The sequence below is a fragment of the Cynocephalus volans genome, chromosome 3 (assembly GCF_027409185.1).
Source record: "Cynocephalus volans isolate mCynVol1 chromosome 3, mCynVol1.pri, whole genome shotgun sequence".
In the NCBI taxonomy this organism is placed as follows: Eukaryota; Metazoa; Chordata; class Mammalia; order Dermoptera; family Cynocephalidae; genus Cynocephalus; species Cynocephalus volans.
The window spans coordinates 143,067,168-143,082,541 of NC_084462.1; the positions used below are offsets into that span (position 1 = coordinate 143,067,168).

The window sequence follows — 15,374 nt, forward strand, 5'->3', positions numbered from 1 at the left end:
CCTTGTAACTACCTCCTCGACTTAGAGGTAAAATTATCTTTTGCAAAATATCACAGACTATGCCATCTCACCCTCAAAATATGCATATTCTGTACAAGCACTTGAAGCTTCTTCTCCTCTCCACCAACCACACCAGTCCCCACCACAACAACATGCATAAAAAGTTGCAAAAGTTGAGGGGAACTTTACTGCATAAATATGCCTACAGCTTGATATATATCTGTGTGAAGGCAAACCAAAGATGTCACAGCTATGTGGGTTTGGTTTGCTAGGGTTTTGTGGGGAAGAGGGTATCAAAATCCCATTGTCTTTTCGTGGTATTTAGACCATTTGGCTAACTAGCAACACAAATTAGAACTGAAGTATTGCAAAGCAGCTAAAGCCTTACCTTGAGGAGAGAAAAAAAAAAAAAAAAAAGAGAGTAGTTGAGTTTGTAAAAATACTTAATATCCAGAACATAACACCTAGAAAGTAGACTGTACAGGCGTGCTGGCTGGAATCTGCAGATTTTCTATCAGGGATGCTGACTCACCAGCTCTATGAAATACTAAAGAGCATTTCAATGTCTTTTAAGAATCCTAAGACACTTAATTAAATGGTTTATGGCTGTAAAAATATGTATTCTATGACTGTTTTTGTCCCACATGCATATTGGCTCAGATCCTGAACTGCCACCAACTCTCCACCTTCCCTTCCAAAAAATCATACTTCTATTATAAATAAGCCATGGCATTTTAAAAGCAGTAATCAATTTAAAATCCCAATTTAAAATAAATTATATAGCAAGTTAAAGTAAATTTGCCTTGTATTAATCATGAGTGTTTCTACTTAGGTCTGCCTATGTCAGTCCCATAAAATATTTATCTTTTAGGTTAGGGAGGGTGGGAAGTACAGGGGAGCAGATAGAGGAACATAGTATACATTTCCATTCCTTATTATAGTAAGTAAAGGGCAGGATCTGTCTATTCATTTATCCATCTTTTTTAATGGTAACCACCATGGCAGTAAAGAAGGGAGAGTACCCAGTATCACCTAATTGTATTTTAATTGCAGTTACGTAGCCATTTCAGGTACCCTTAAGCACGTGTTAAATCTGAAGTTAACCTTTTCCCCTTTCAAAGATAATATTGTTTTAAGTTTTAGTTTTTAGTTTTTGATTTTTTGTTGGTTTCTTTTCTGCACTTTCCTGTTTGATCACAGAATGTGATTTCATGAATATTGTAACATGACAAAGGAAAACAGTTAATGAGCACTTTCCGACAAAAGGGAGGGTGAGATTCCCAGGTAGCAAAGCAGTAGGAGGGAACAAACCTTAAGGTAGTTGTACTCTACCTGCTGAGAAGTGGGGTCTCAGCTATCCGTTTGCAAGTTAAAAGGAATGAAGCTGAAACTCCGATTGGAGAAGGGACTGGCGTCCACGCGCCTCAAGCAGCCTCTTTCTCTTTGTTTTTAAATGCTACTGCAGTGTTGTTTCTCGCTGTCTGAAAGGACCACAGCGTCAAAACCCTGATTGTCATCCTCAGTGGGAGAACAGGTTTCCAATTTCATCAGCTGGAACGAACTTTGTGTGTACTCGGTTTAAAGCACTAGAGAAAATGCGGCCTTTCCAGGGCAGCGCTTTTTCTGGGTAGAGGAACAGCCAACAATTTGCCCACGATTTTGATTATTTTCGCTCCTGGCTGGTTCACTCATCTCTTATCTAAACCATCCCCTTTAGAGATCTTCCAGGTGAAGTTATTGGATTCAATCAGAGTGGAGGAGGGAGTCACTATGACCTTGAGCGGCTCAGAAGTCCCCACCTGCCTAAGGTCATGGAGCATGCATGCAGGCTCTGCGACTGGGTCCTCGGGTACCCTCAGTACGAATTGCCCCGCGGGTACGAGATGGGCACAGACACTAGTTCCTCTGGCTTCAGGCGGCTGCAGGAGGTACTCTGGGAGTGTTTTTAGAGTCTTCTCCTGGGGTAAGCTCGGGAAAAGGAGAAATGGCGCGGAGAGACCACGTAGGCCACCAGCAACCTCCCCCACCTTAACCCTGACCCATCCGTCCTTGTCAACGCCATCCACCCCATCAAATCCAGGCAGAATGTGCGCCGACAGCCCGACCCGAACCGCACTGCGGGCCTAGGCCAACTCTTCCTCCCACCCCACCTCCAGGTCCGGGACTGCGCATGGGGAAGAGGCCATTGCTCGCCCCAGGGCCGCGGGAGAGGGGGCGAAACACGGAGCTTCCTCCCAGTCCTGCCCGAGACTCTTGAAGCCAGGGCTCCGGCCCCAGTCCGAGAAGTTCTAGCGACAAGCCCAGGAAGGTGCGCCCTTCCTGGATGGCACCCCTCTTCTAAGCGCGCGGGCGAAGAGTCCAGGTCCGAGAGCCAGGGCCGCCGAGGCCCCAGGAAGCGAAGAAGGAGACAGGAGGGGTCTGAAGCAGGAAGGGCAGCGGGGAATGCACCGCAGGGCCTAGGCTGCCTCCCGACCCCGCTCCAAGGCCTGAGCCGGCTGCCCAGGGCCCAGAGCGCGGTGCCTGAGAACCAGGGACGCTCACAACTGCAGCGCGGCCAGAGCGGGGGAGCAGAGTGCCGCCAGGACTGCTTTACCATGCTGCCACGGGGCCTGTTCCAACCCCGCAGTCGTGCGTCCTGGCGCCGCTCACGTGCTGTCCCGGAACTTAGCTCCCTGACTCGAAGAGGCCTACCGGGACGTGGGCCTGGGAGGTGGCCCCGGGGTGCCCAAGACGACGACAGCTGCGTTGCCCCGCGAAGCTCAGGCTTCACTCTCCTCCCTTGTCTGGCCTTCGAGGCCAGCCTGGCAGCCTGTGCTTTCAGGGACTCCAGAGCCTGGCTACCAGGCCCCGCGCCCGGAGTTGCGCTATGATGCAGGTCCAGAGATGCGCGTGCTTCTCTGTGAACCGATGAAAACGTGGCTCTGCCCCGAGGGGAGCAAGAGCAGGGGCTCCCGGACTCCCCGAACCTCCGCAGGACAGAATGGCGAGAACGGCCTCCTGAGTGTAAGGATGGCAGAAGAAGCTTCCCCAGTTCTCTGCAGCCGGAGAAATGCGGGACGCAAGCCTCTCAATCCCGAACCTGGAGTCCTGCTTGCTGGATTTGCCAAAGACCTGCAGACGCGGGGAGGCGGTAGGAAGTGAAGCCCCCTCCAGCCGCAGCCGCAGCCGCAGCCGCAGCCGCCGCCAGCGCGGCGCAGCTGCCACAGAGCGGAGGAAGGGCCGCTGCGCGCGGGTTCCGTGCCAGGTGCCTGGCTGGTCCTCGGCGTGCGGAGAGTGGCGTAACTAGGGTCGCTGCTTAGCAAACTCAGAGCTAGCGCATAAGCGACCACGCCACTACCTCTTCCTGGAAGCTTCCACTCCAGCTCGGGGTCAAGACCAGGCTGTCCTTGCCCAGAGAATAGGTTCAAGACCAGCGGTGCCCGATCCCACAGGCGCCTTTCTCCCGGCCTGCAGCTCGCGAGGCTCTTGAGTCCCTTACCTGCTAAACAAAAAGCTTGGGAATCACAGGCCAAAAGCCTTGACCTCCGAGAATTTAGGAAGCTTCCTTCTCAGTCAAGAGGTCAAGGCGAACAGGCAGCAGGGACCTGAGCAATCATGTGTTCCGATTTAAAGTGTTAAAAAAAAAATATATCACCCAAGTATTTGATTTTTTCATTTCGCTTGGCAAAATGCTGTAAGGTTTTGTTCTAAAAAACATTTTATTTATAAGCCGTTGTTCATTACTTTCGGGTATCATTATGAAATCTGCTGAGGAGAAACAAAAAAATGGCGTTAAAGTGCAAGGCCGAGAAGGTAAATTGGAGTTCCCTTTACAGCTGGTTCCTCTCGAAATCCAAGATCTCCTCGAGGGGAAAAAATTATATATGGTTAGTTCCCCCTAACGATTGCTCTAAAATGATTGCCAAGAAAACTCAAAGCAATATCCAGCTTTCTCGCCTCCTCCTGCTTGTCCCTCTTTAGCCAGACTTAGCCGGGGATGGTGGAAGGAGGCATATTGTGCAATTTCTTATTAAACACATCTGGAATATGCGCGCTTTGGATCAAGTGTCAGCGATTTTACAAAGAGTTTATGACTGTGACAGACGATTGTCCTTTTAACGAGTTTACAAGCAGTAATCACGGGAGCTTTTACAGAACCAGCCCTCTTTGCTCCTCGCCAGATCTGCAGACGTTTCCAAGATTCACCAACCAAGAGAGCAGGAAGTGGGCCGGGGCGCCCTGGGAGACAAAACTTCCAGGAGTCTAAAATTATGCCAAGCGGCGCTGGAAAGAGTAGGGGGTAGTCATCAGAGCAGGAAGAGAGGGCATGTAAGAAATTAGAGTAATTGGCCTTTCCTTATTTTCCAGAGAGATTTCCTCGGCATCCTTTGAAGCCTGTCAGGGTCATTGAAAGCTATCTTTGTGCGGGGTGTTTGTTTTGGGGAGTGAATGTGAAGAATGTGCGGAGATTCCCTGTGAGAGCCCCTCCTGCAGAGGGTGGCATTTCTCCGTGGCCCAAGACGTGGAGAATAAACACCCTTGTGACTTAAATAAACAGCAACTTAATGATCCAAAACACTAACAAGGGAGATTGGGACCCTGAGTTCCCAATCCAAATGATGGTCTCTGAGCACTGTGTGCACATCTGTCCATCACTGAGGAGAAAAATGACTTTATTAGTAAAAGTGACTACAGTTAAGTACAGTGACAGTTTCTCCCTTGAACTCAAAGCCATTTGACAGTTTGGAAAAACAAAAAACTCCTAAGAAGGCCTCAATTTTCCCCACACACCTCAGTTTCCTAGGTCAGGACAGGAATGATAGGAAAGAGTAAGTAAGAAATGAATATATTGATGGTGACACTTATGGATGGGAAAAAATCAAAATTATGAAACTGTCATGTCAGAAAATAAATAGACTCTCCCTGGGGAACAATATTTTACAAAGCACAAGCAAGCCAATCCTGTTATCCTGAGTAGAATTTTTAATAAATAATGCCATTTGTTTCACTAAATTTTAAAAGCTACATACAGAAGATACATCATTTTGCCCCAGGCAAAAATAATATGGAGCCTACATGATTACTGGGATTTTTCTGGACACTATCCGGCAGGACTGTAAAATAGCTCCTGTCCTGCTGGTCTGCTTTCTATTTGTACAGATTAATTCACAATGTTTCTGTCCTTGTACGAGTTCCCTTTTTTTTTTCAAGCCGATAAATTATTTTTACTTTCACAGTCTTGTCATAAACTTGTTAACACAAAAGAGCTGAGTTAACTTATGAATGCTGTGGAGAAGAGCTAGTGGTAAACAAAACTGCATATGTAAATAATAAAAAAATAAATACCCCAAAGCTAAATTCACCCTTTTTGTCAAATAATTAACATAGTCACTACTCTTGATTCAGGTGATGGCCTTCAAAATACCCTGCAGTTCATAACTACCATTAAATAAAAAAGCAAGAAAACTTACTTTTTTAAAAGTAGGGCCCAATGACAGCAATACACAACTCCCCTTTCAGAAACAGAATCATACTCCCGGTGTTCTACTAAGTTTTAATTTAGACTGGTTTAGGTACAATAGAAAAAGAAACCTGAAAACACATGCTGTTTTAGTAACAAATACCAGGTTGCCAGATTTGTCGGCATACTTTTGCAAGCTAGAAACTAGGAACAGGAGAAACCTTTAACAGGAATAGGCTACAGATAGGAAAGCTTTGAGGACATGAGAAGTAATGGCATTCAGGAAAGTGTTTTTTCACATTGGTAAATTTTTAGAGTTTGTCATTAAAAAAAAAACCCAAGAAAACAAACAACAACCAAAAAAACCCACTAAATTTGACAAAAATAGTTGTATTACTAATGGTCACTTCTATTTCTAACTGCCTCACATAAAGAGCATTAAGACATTTAGGCACTTCTTTTTTTCCCCCTAATACTGTTATTCCATTTTAATCTACATAAAATTGTTTAACACTAAATATGAAAAATGTAAACTTGATTTTTCCCATCAAAAAAAGTTATAAGATTATATTTTCCTATTCACCTTAAAAATGCAACCAGTTTCTCCCAGGCTGGAGACTCTTATTTTCACTATTTTGATCTGTCTTTCTCTCTCTCTCTTTCTCTTCATTTCCTTTTCCTCTTCCCAATACATTTCTCCATAAATAAATTAAAAGAAAATAATTAAAATCCAGTTGGTTTGTAATTCCCATTCATTGAAAAAAAAGAAAGGCTATTGAAGCAGAAGCATTGAAACAAGAACTGAGACTGGGTGACTGGGTGCTTTTGTTTGTTTGGGTTTTTTTGTTTTTGTTTTTCCTGATCTCTGCACTGAGAGGGGAAATGCAAAAGTGGAAAGAGACGGAGAGAAGAGCAGGACTAAGCTTGAGATCGCTGTTGGTTTTGATTTTTAAAAAGATATTTGTGAAAGTCCACCATTCCTTATGCGCAGAGAACCCCAGAAACAAGCTGCAAAAAATGTTCCTCATTTCTATTTACAAGTGTCCCTAGTCACTGCAGTTGGTTGCTGCTCCAACCATCCCTTCAAGGCCCCAGTCCCTCCCCACTTAGGACCCCAAGTCCACGAGACTGGAGGTGAGGGGGCCAAGCAGAGAGTCCTGGAGCTGATGCTGGTGGGCCTGCAGGCCATGGCTGGGCTGCGTGGCTGTTAAGCCTGGGAGAGAATAGTTTGAGCTTCTGGCGTGGCCCATATTGCTCTGCAGCAGAAGGACCGAGTTCTGGTCTGGACTTTGGGGAGGTGAGAATTCCTCTTCTGAGCTGGACATGAGCGGCTTGCCCCCTTCCAGAGGAGAGAGTTGATTTTGCTTGTTGGAGGAGGAGTTATTGTTTTCAGTGTTCTCCCTAAGAAATAGAGGACAACACCATATGGTTAAAAAAAAGGTTTTTTTTTTTTAAAGTGTGAGATGGAGGGAGGGGAGTTGGAAGGAGGAAAGGGCAATTGTGCAATCTGTCACCAACCCAAATGGAGGAGTTCTGCCTTCCCACCCATCCCCAAAGGTCGTGGGGGAGGTGACGAGGCAGAGAAGACTAGAGAATTGAGGAGCTACAGACAGACCTTGCCACACTGCCCTTGGGAGCCAGGTCCCTTTCTCTTCCAGATTTCAGAAAGCCAGATGAGCAGGACTTATTTGAAACAAACAAAAAATATGTTTTTAATTTTGTTCAAGTTATTATGTTCAAATACCTATGAACTAGCACCATACTTGAGAGTAACTAAGTTTGAAAATCTTCCAACGAGTAGTTGTTGGTAATAAAGAAATGATCAGGGGATAAATGTCTCGGGTGAATCTAGTCAATTGCCTTCCTTGTTCCCATCTGAGGAAACAATTAAACGTCGATTTTCCCTGCCCCTGCCCAGAGGTTGTGATTTCGGAGACACAGGACAGGTCATGGGAAGTGGTGCCCAGTGCGGCCCAGTGACCTGAGTAAACACAGGGAGTGAAGCCAGTCTCTCCAATTTCATCAGGGAGTGGGCCCTCGGGCCTGGCTTATAGGACGGGCGTTTTGTAACCAAAAGCTAACTGGAACCGTACAATCCCTGCTTCCGTGTGCTTGCTCACTCCTCAGCCTCTCACGGCCCCCTCTCAAACTCCCCACCGCCAGCCACCCCAATCCACTCTTTCCCGGAGAGGACACTTCCCTGCCCCGCACAGGCTGCGAGCGGGCGCGGCGCGCCGGAGCGCTGGTCCGGGCACCGGGTCCCGGTTAACTTCAGGCTTCGCTGCCCTGGCCGCTTCCGCCTTCCAAGTGCTCGCGCGTCCTCCCCGCTCCTAGAGCCTGCTAGTCTCCCTCTTTCTCTCCTCTTCCCTCACAGCCTCTCTATCCTAGAGAGCCTATTTCAGCTGGATTTATCCAGGCTCTGTGGTCTTCCACCCAGAGGGGAACGAGGAAGCGAGATCTTCGGCTCAGAAGCGAACAAAGAAACCCGACCGGCCCCTGCGCTCAGGCTTCCCCAAAACCTGGCTCTGTGGAGTGCTCACCCCGCCACGGCCGCCTCCCCAGCGCTCTTCCGAAGCTCTGTCGGAAACTCTACAGCCAAGGGATGGAGCCGGGCCAGGTGGCCGAGGGTGTTGCCGCGAGGAAGGGGGAAGCAGAGACAAGTTTATAAATATTGCCTTCTGAGCTCCAAGGCGAGAAACGTCTGAAGACCCCTTCATCGCCCGGGGCGGCGGCGCCGACGGCCAGACCGGTGGGCTGCAGCGCCCGGGCCACGCGCTAGGGAGCCCGGCGAGGAGCAATCCTTTCTGGGCTTGGGGCGCCAATGCAGCGCCAACTCTCCCCAAAGCTCTTTTCTATGTATTTCTTTTAAAAACTCCTCCCTTTGTCCAGATAGTACGGAATGAAGCAGGCTATCTCTCATCCAAAAGACTACCAAGAGAGAACGCGTGAAGAACCGGGCGGGAGCGGGGGCAGAGCGATGTCTCCGGCCAGCTTCACCCCCCGGGGGAGCAACAGAAGAGAGGTTTGCTACCCTCGGCCCCCGCCGAAGCCCCGTTCCTCGCGATACCAATCAACACTCCCCTTCCCGTTGATCTAGAAACTCCCTCTCCAACCCCGACTCCTCGCCGCTGCCAGCCGGGGAGGCATGGAAAACAAACCTAGCGCCAATATTTTCCGACACGCACACCCCAAAGAATCCTACGCGCGGGTGCTCAAAGCAAATGAGGCCCCATCCCTAGCAAGCAACCTCAAAGTTCATGAACTTTCGCTGCAGTGTCGCGGAGCCCTGGGCGCCGCCCCGCGGACAGGCTCCGGCCGGCGGGGAGGACTTGGTGGCGTCTGCCTGCGGGGGCAGGAAGGGACGAAGGGGAAAGGAAGGCTTCCCGGGGTCGCTCGAGTCACGGGAAGCGCGCCGCGTACCTTTCCTTGGCCTCGGCGGCCCGATCTCTTTGCCTCCGGTTCTTAAACCAGTTGCTGACCTGGGTGGTGGTGAGGCCGGTGGCCTCGGCCAGCTCCCGCTTCTCACGGGGCGAGGGGTAGGGATTGTGTGCGTACCACTCCCGCAGCACGCCCCGCGACTTCTCCTTGAAGCAGTAGCTGGTCTCCTCGCCGTCCCAGATAGTGCGCGGCAGCGGGAATTTTCGACGCACCCGATATTTGCCCACGGCGCCCAGGGGTCGGCCGCGCAGCTTCTCCGCCTCCACGTAGTGCGCCTTCAGCCACAGTTGCTGCAGTTTGGGGTGGTTGTGAGGCGAGAACTGGTGGCTCTCCAGGATCTTGTAGAGCTCGCGGAAGTTGCCGCGGTGGAAGGCGACCACCGCCTTGGCCTTGAGTACGCTCTCGTTCTTGTGCAGGTGGTCGCAGGCAGGCAGTGACCATAAGAACCTGCCCAGGCGCTCCAGGTTCCCGCCCTGCTGCAGAACCTCGCACACGCACGCCACTTGCTCCTGCGTAAAACCAAACGACGGCAGCATCGACATGGCTGGGGCCTGCCGGAGCGCACAGCCCAGGCGCACGCGGCGGGGAACGGAGCCGAAAAAGCAGGGGGTGGCGGCAGCAGGGAGGGGGGCGCGGCTGCTCCTAACCCCCTCCCTAGGCTTTTCGAAGGTGAAAAAGCGAGTCGGAACTTGGGGGTGGGCAGCCAAGGAAGAGGAAGAGGAGGAGTGTAGAGCGCGCAGGATACCGAGCAGCCGGCGCACTCCGCAGCCGTTCGGGCCTGGCCGGCTGTGGCGTCCCGCCCGGTGGATGCTGCTCGTTGCTGGGGAACTTGGTTTCTGTTCTCCCCGCAGTGGCCTTAAAGCGCGCAGCGTCCCCGGCACGCTGATTGGCTGCGAGAGGCGCCTATCCCGGGCAGGCCAGCCTGCGCGCCTCCCGGCCGGGCAGTAGGGCCGCACCGCCCCGCGCGGGGAGGGAGAGGCTGCGGAGCGGGGGATAGGGAGTGGTGGGAGGAGAAGGACCGCGAGAGGTGGGAAACTAGGTGGGGTCGTGGGGAGTGAGCCGCGCTGCCTGAGGTGGGGAGGGAAGGAATGGGTGAATGTGTCAGGACCCTGCAACTCGAGCCCCCTCTCCAGTGTCACCGAAGGGGAGCGGCGCACATCTCTGCACAAATCAGTGACTCAGAACCTTCTAATTCCCCTCCTCTCTCTCCGTACTCCTGTCCCTGTCCCTTGCAAACTTGCCCTTTCCCCGTGAGCTCATATTTAATTACTTTAATGTTGGAATGAATAAATAATGAATTGATTAATAGCTTATGGAACGCGATAAATAATACAAGAGCAGACCAGGGCTCCGGGCTGCAGCCACTGGAAGAGTGGCTTCTCTCCGGTTGGCTTCAGCTACAGAAGCCAAACCTAATTTCCTCCTCCGTCCCCCCAACGACCCTCCCCACCCTCCATAGAGCAGAAGTACTCCCAGATGAACAGCGTTTATTTCACTGATTCTCAAGGGGCCGCCACAATTTGGGACCAGGCAGAGAGCTATTTAAAGCATACTTGCTGAACAGATAGAGATTCCAAGAGTTCGTTTGTGGTTTGGTATCTTAACGTTTTACAGTTTAAACCGACAGTCTTCTGAACTCAGTTTCCCCATCTGCGCGGTTGCATTTTCCAATGCTGTCTCTGCTACTGAGAAATGCCGAGAAGCTTTACTTGCTATTAGCAAAAATGTTTTGGGAACCTCGTATGAAAGGCGCTGGATGGGGTGTAAATTAAATAAAACTGTGCCCGGCTCCAATAACCGTCTGGTTGTAACATAATCCTCGCCCTACTCTAAGAGGGATACTGCCCTCAAAGAGAGGACGACAGCGGCTCCAAGAAGATTAAATAAAGAGGTGTGTGTGTGTGTGTGTGTGTGTGTGTGTGTGTGTGTGTGTGTGTGTGTGTGTGTGTGTGTGTGTGTGTGTGTGTGTGTGTGTGTGTGTGTGTTGCAATACTGGTCCATTTTGCTGCCAGGGAATGAGAAACGTCCTGCAGGTTAAGTCCCATCATCTGCTATTTTGTTTATGTGGGGAGAATACTTAGTAAAACTACACAAAGTGAAGCTGTAATTTTCTTAAGCCTCATTTGCACACCTTGTTTCAAAGCAATTATTAAAAAGATTTTAAAAACAATTAGCCTCTCTAAACAAAGATAATCTATTGTCAGTAGCTGAGACTGGCAGGAGATAAGAACAATGCGTGGAGATAAGGGAAGCCAAATGGTGGAAGAAGAATCACTTTATGACTATACTTATCTCTGATTAGATAAATTCAAAACAGAATTTTAAGTACACTTCAAAAATGCTTTTGATTTCAACGTGCCCTCTTAGTGAATAGTGAAGAACAAACTCTGAGCTCTTTAAACTTGCTTGTCTTCTTTAAATATGTTTTGATTCCATTAGCCAAAGAGCCCAGCACTACAAAATCTTTTGCATGTTGAGATGTAAGTGGCAGACGAAGAAGCAATGTGCAGGTTTCCCCTTGTATTATTAATATGATTTTAAAATAATGCACCTGGTCTAGTGCACCCTGAAAAGTACACTTTAAACTGATGAAGAGTTCCCACCTCAGGGCTGTCTCTCAGGAGATTCCAAGTATAAAGGAAGCTGCTTTTCCACTGAACTCCCACATAATGCTTTCGGCATCTTTGAAACTCTGCACATCTCATGCAATTGAACCTTAGAGGCAGGTGCTGATAATTCATTACATTTAGGCTTATTTTTTTAATGCATGTAATGGGTGTGTATTATTTCAAAAGTGCCCCTGCCACATCGTGTGCCCAATGACTTACTTTCTAAACTGGAAGCCTGGCACTGCTGAACCCAAAGCCATGTGTCTGGTAATTTTCCCTAGCTGTTTTATTTTGGTGCTCATGATGTTTCACATGAAGTCTTAAGAAGCTTCAGTGTCCTGCCAGAAGGAATGTCTCTGCTTGGAACAGTTCTTATTGACATGGCAGCTGTGTGAGGACCGGAACGGAGGCTTAAACTCAGCTCTCAAAATCAGTTAATACCCTAAAGTCTGGAGCAAGTGCGCACAATTACAATTGGGGGGTTTGGGGTGTCTGTAAGCACAGCCACGTCCCTTAAAAGATAAACGGTACGTTGAGTATAGGGTGTGCTTTGTAATTAGCAATTTTGTGTAAGGAAATGAGGCGTAGCTTGGACAAATAAAGGCCGGTATAAATTTACAGGGATGACAGAGAGCAGAGAGATGGCAATTAGGCGCCAATATGACCACCTTTTTTCCGGCTTCCTCCAGACCTCCCTGCCCACTTCTTTTCATCTCTCTTCAAAAGAAACTGGGACGCACACTAGACGTTGGGGACAAGTGGGAAGAAGACTGTGTGGATGTTGTGATTGCGGGCACCCGGGTAGATGGAAAGGTGTGCTCCTCCTCGGAGGCCGTGCCGGGCCCGCCAGACTTTTTCCTCTCGTTAAATCCAATAGATCACATAACTAGAAAGAAAAAGTACTATGCGCTTTGTACCAAGGAACCTACCTGCTATTTCGATCCCTTGGTTAGGGGAACCAATTGTTAGAAATGTTAATTATTGGCTCGGATATATAAGGTTTCCCAAAATGGAGCCTTTCACTGAAAACCACTAAAAGAGGTAAAATGACATGAATTTACAAACCACATAAACCAAATGATCCATTTTAAATCGCACACAGAAAGGTTTGAGTTGTTCTGGTAACCTAAAACCTTTGCTGTCAATGCAAATCGCACGAAAAAGAGAGATGCATCGGATTTAAAGGGAACGAGCAACTCTAGCCAGCCTGCTGCTGCCCTGGCCGCATCGCGGCTCCAAAGGGTAACGCGGCTGGCTAGGGGCGCCGGCTTTCGGCTCCCCTGTGCCTCCTCTGTACAGCTAAGAGCCAGGTGCAAATAACTGGTCGATGGAAAGGTCAATGCGAAAGCATCAGGAGCTGCTGAGGTTTCTCGGATAGGTTAACATAAGGCCTTGGTTCAAAAACCTCTAGCTGAAACCCACTTTTTCCCTTCAGGCTTGGAGCGAAATACTTTGGGGCTCCTGGCCCGCTTTCTTGGAATCCCTTCGCCATCAAGAACGATGGCGGTCATCCTACTCTACCTACGGATATTTGGAAGGGAAGGGTATCGGGAGGTGTTTCTTCAGTAAATTAGCGTCATCGCTCTGGGGCAGTGCGGAGATTCCCTACGTCCGGATTGAAGTGACAACATTCATCTTTTTCCTCCGCATAGTCGGAACTCCGGGTGCCCTCGACCCTTGGGAACTCCGGCTCCAATGGCCCGTTTGGCGCCCGAGCAGCCGCCCACCTGCCTGGGGGACGCAACTCCCCACCGGGTCTGAATAGGCCGAAGGCTCAGGCAGTGCGATTTGCGGACCCAGAGAAGAGAAACCCAAAACCAGTCCATTAGTAAATGAGTTTTGTGTTGTCAAGGTTCTTTCCCATCCACTTGCTGTTCTGAAAAATAGATCACGTTTCGTTATCTTTAGTGGGAATCTGCAACGTGACACCGGATCCGCGCGTCCCCCGCCTCCTTCCCTCCCTCCCTGCCTTGCTCTGCTTGGCCGAGGGGAGCCGGCCGGCCTCCTCGACTCCTCGGCTTATTTCTGAACAATGAGGATTTGTCTGTTCCCCCGGTGTATTTATGTATGTATGGAGGGAGGGAGTTTTCTCCTGGAAGCGGGAAGCGCACAAGCAGAGCCTCCCGCTTCCTTGGTGCGAAAACGCTTCGCGGGCCCAAGACTCCGGGAGACCGCCGCCCCCCGCCCACACCTGCACAAACAGAGCCAGCTGCCAGCCCCGCTCGCCGCTAAAAATCTTGCCGCCCAGCGTGGCTCCTGAAAATACTATCTCCGCATTGTCCGGAGGGAGGGGAAGGGAGAGAGAAAGAGAAAGACAGACAAACCTACTGGAGGGACGGCGCCGGGAGGGAGCTCAGATTGGAGGGGATCAGAGCTGGGAGGCGAGGTGTTTGGAGGAGCTACCTCGTTCCCTCTGTGTGTGTGTCTCTATGTCATTCTCTCTTTTCTCCATCTGAAGGAGGAAGCTCGTTTATTCTGTCTGCATGGGTACCTGTTTTTCATATTTTCATTCTCTTTCCTTAGCTCTCTCTCCCCCTCTTTCTCTTTCTCATTTGGGTTTTCCTCCTCCTCCTCCTCTTCTCTGTCTCTGTTTCTCTCTGTCTTTTGTTCCCCTCCCTTCCCCAGTTTTGGACGCTTGTTTCTTTCTGTCCGGGACAAGGTGGTGTGATATTTCACAGACAGCGGGCTCATGTCATGCACCTCGGCAGCGCGGGTCCAGTAGATTCTGAAGTCTGGGCAGGAGAGTCGGGCTCGGCTAGTGACGACCCTTCACGACAAGTGGAGGCACAAGAGGTGGGAGGACCCGCGTGGAAGGCAAGAGAAGGTGGTTTGGCCACCTAGGGAGAAAGGGCTGACTTCAGCTGCGCTCTTAGAATGCTCCAGCCCAAAGACTCTCCAGACTCTAGGTTGGAGCTAGAAGACCCTACTCAACATGGGATGCCAAGCACCTTTCTAGAAAGTGGAGAAAGGGTGTTACAAGAATCAGTTCTTAGGAATTTAAGATACTCTGCCCCCCTTCTCTTTTTAAATATCGCCTTAAGGCAAGTTTACAAGATGAAACTCTTCAAGAGTGCTTACCTTCCATTGAATTTCCAATCAATTTTTTTCTCAACTAATGTACATCCTGAATACCACATCTGTCTAAGCTAAGAAGAATTTCCTTTGGGGAGGTGAAAGCCTGCAGCTCCTCCTGTTCAGAGGAAAGTGCTAGTGACGGTAATGCAGGGTGACACTAAATAAACAGTTAGGGTGGACTGGAAAGATGGAGTTAATTATCCAGTGAGCTGCATTTCAGCCCAGACCATCAGGGGCTGATTTGTTTTGGCTCATAGTCCGAGGAAGGAGACAAACCACTCTCTTCTCCACAACTCTTTGGGACCCTGATCATTCATCTCTCAAACAAAACAAAAACCACTACCCAGGTATCACTGCTTCAATTAAAATTTGGTTTATTACTACTCTGCAGACTCTGCAAAAATGTCCACCCCGTTGTCCCATAGCCCTGGAGAGAAGATTCAAAGAGATTCAAAACTGCATTTCCACGACAGAAAAATCAAGAAAGTTGGAGTCCAAAATCTTCTTTAGAGGCCCAATAGTAAGGAAAGCAGGAACTCAGCACCCCTCCCCACCCCTTCTCTTGGATTCTTATAATAAGTTTATAAAACTACATGTGTATAAAGACCAAAATGTTGGCCTGGTTTTCACGATGGTTTTACTCCCCCTCCAAAAAAAAAAAAAAAATCAGGCTTCGTGAAATTTTAGATGCAATTAGATTTATTGTTTGAGTGATTCGCTGACTATCCGGTTTCCTCAGGTAAGCCTGCACTTACATATAAATCCTGGTAACTCAAAACTTCTCCCTCCCCACTTTGCTCTTCCCTCCACTC

General features: G+C 49.3%; 1 protein-coding gene across 1 annotated transcript; it reads right to left on the bottom strand.

Moving 5' to 3' along the window:
- Positions 1-5,171: 5,171 nt before the first annotated feature.
- On the bottom strand, positions 5,172-9,735 carry SIX1 (SIX homeobox 1). Its single transcript, XM_063089378.1, has 2 exons — positions 8,861-9,735; positions 5,172-6,841 (listed from the first exon to the last, which is right to left on the bottom strand). The coding sequence occupies exons 1-2, from the start codon at positions 9,418-9,420 to the stop codon at positions 6,547-6,549; spliced, it is 855 nt and encodes a 284-aa protein (XP_062945448.1). The 5' UTR covers positions 9,421-9,735; the 3' UTR covers positions 5,172-6,546.
- Positions 9,736-15,374: the final 5,639 nt, after the last annotated feature.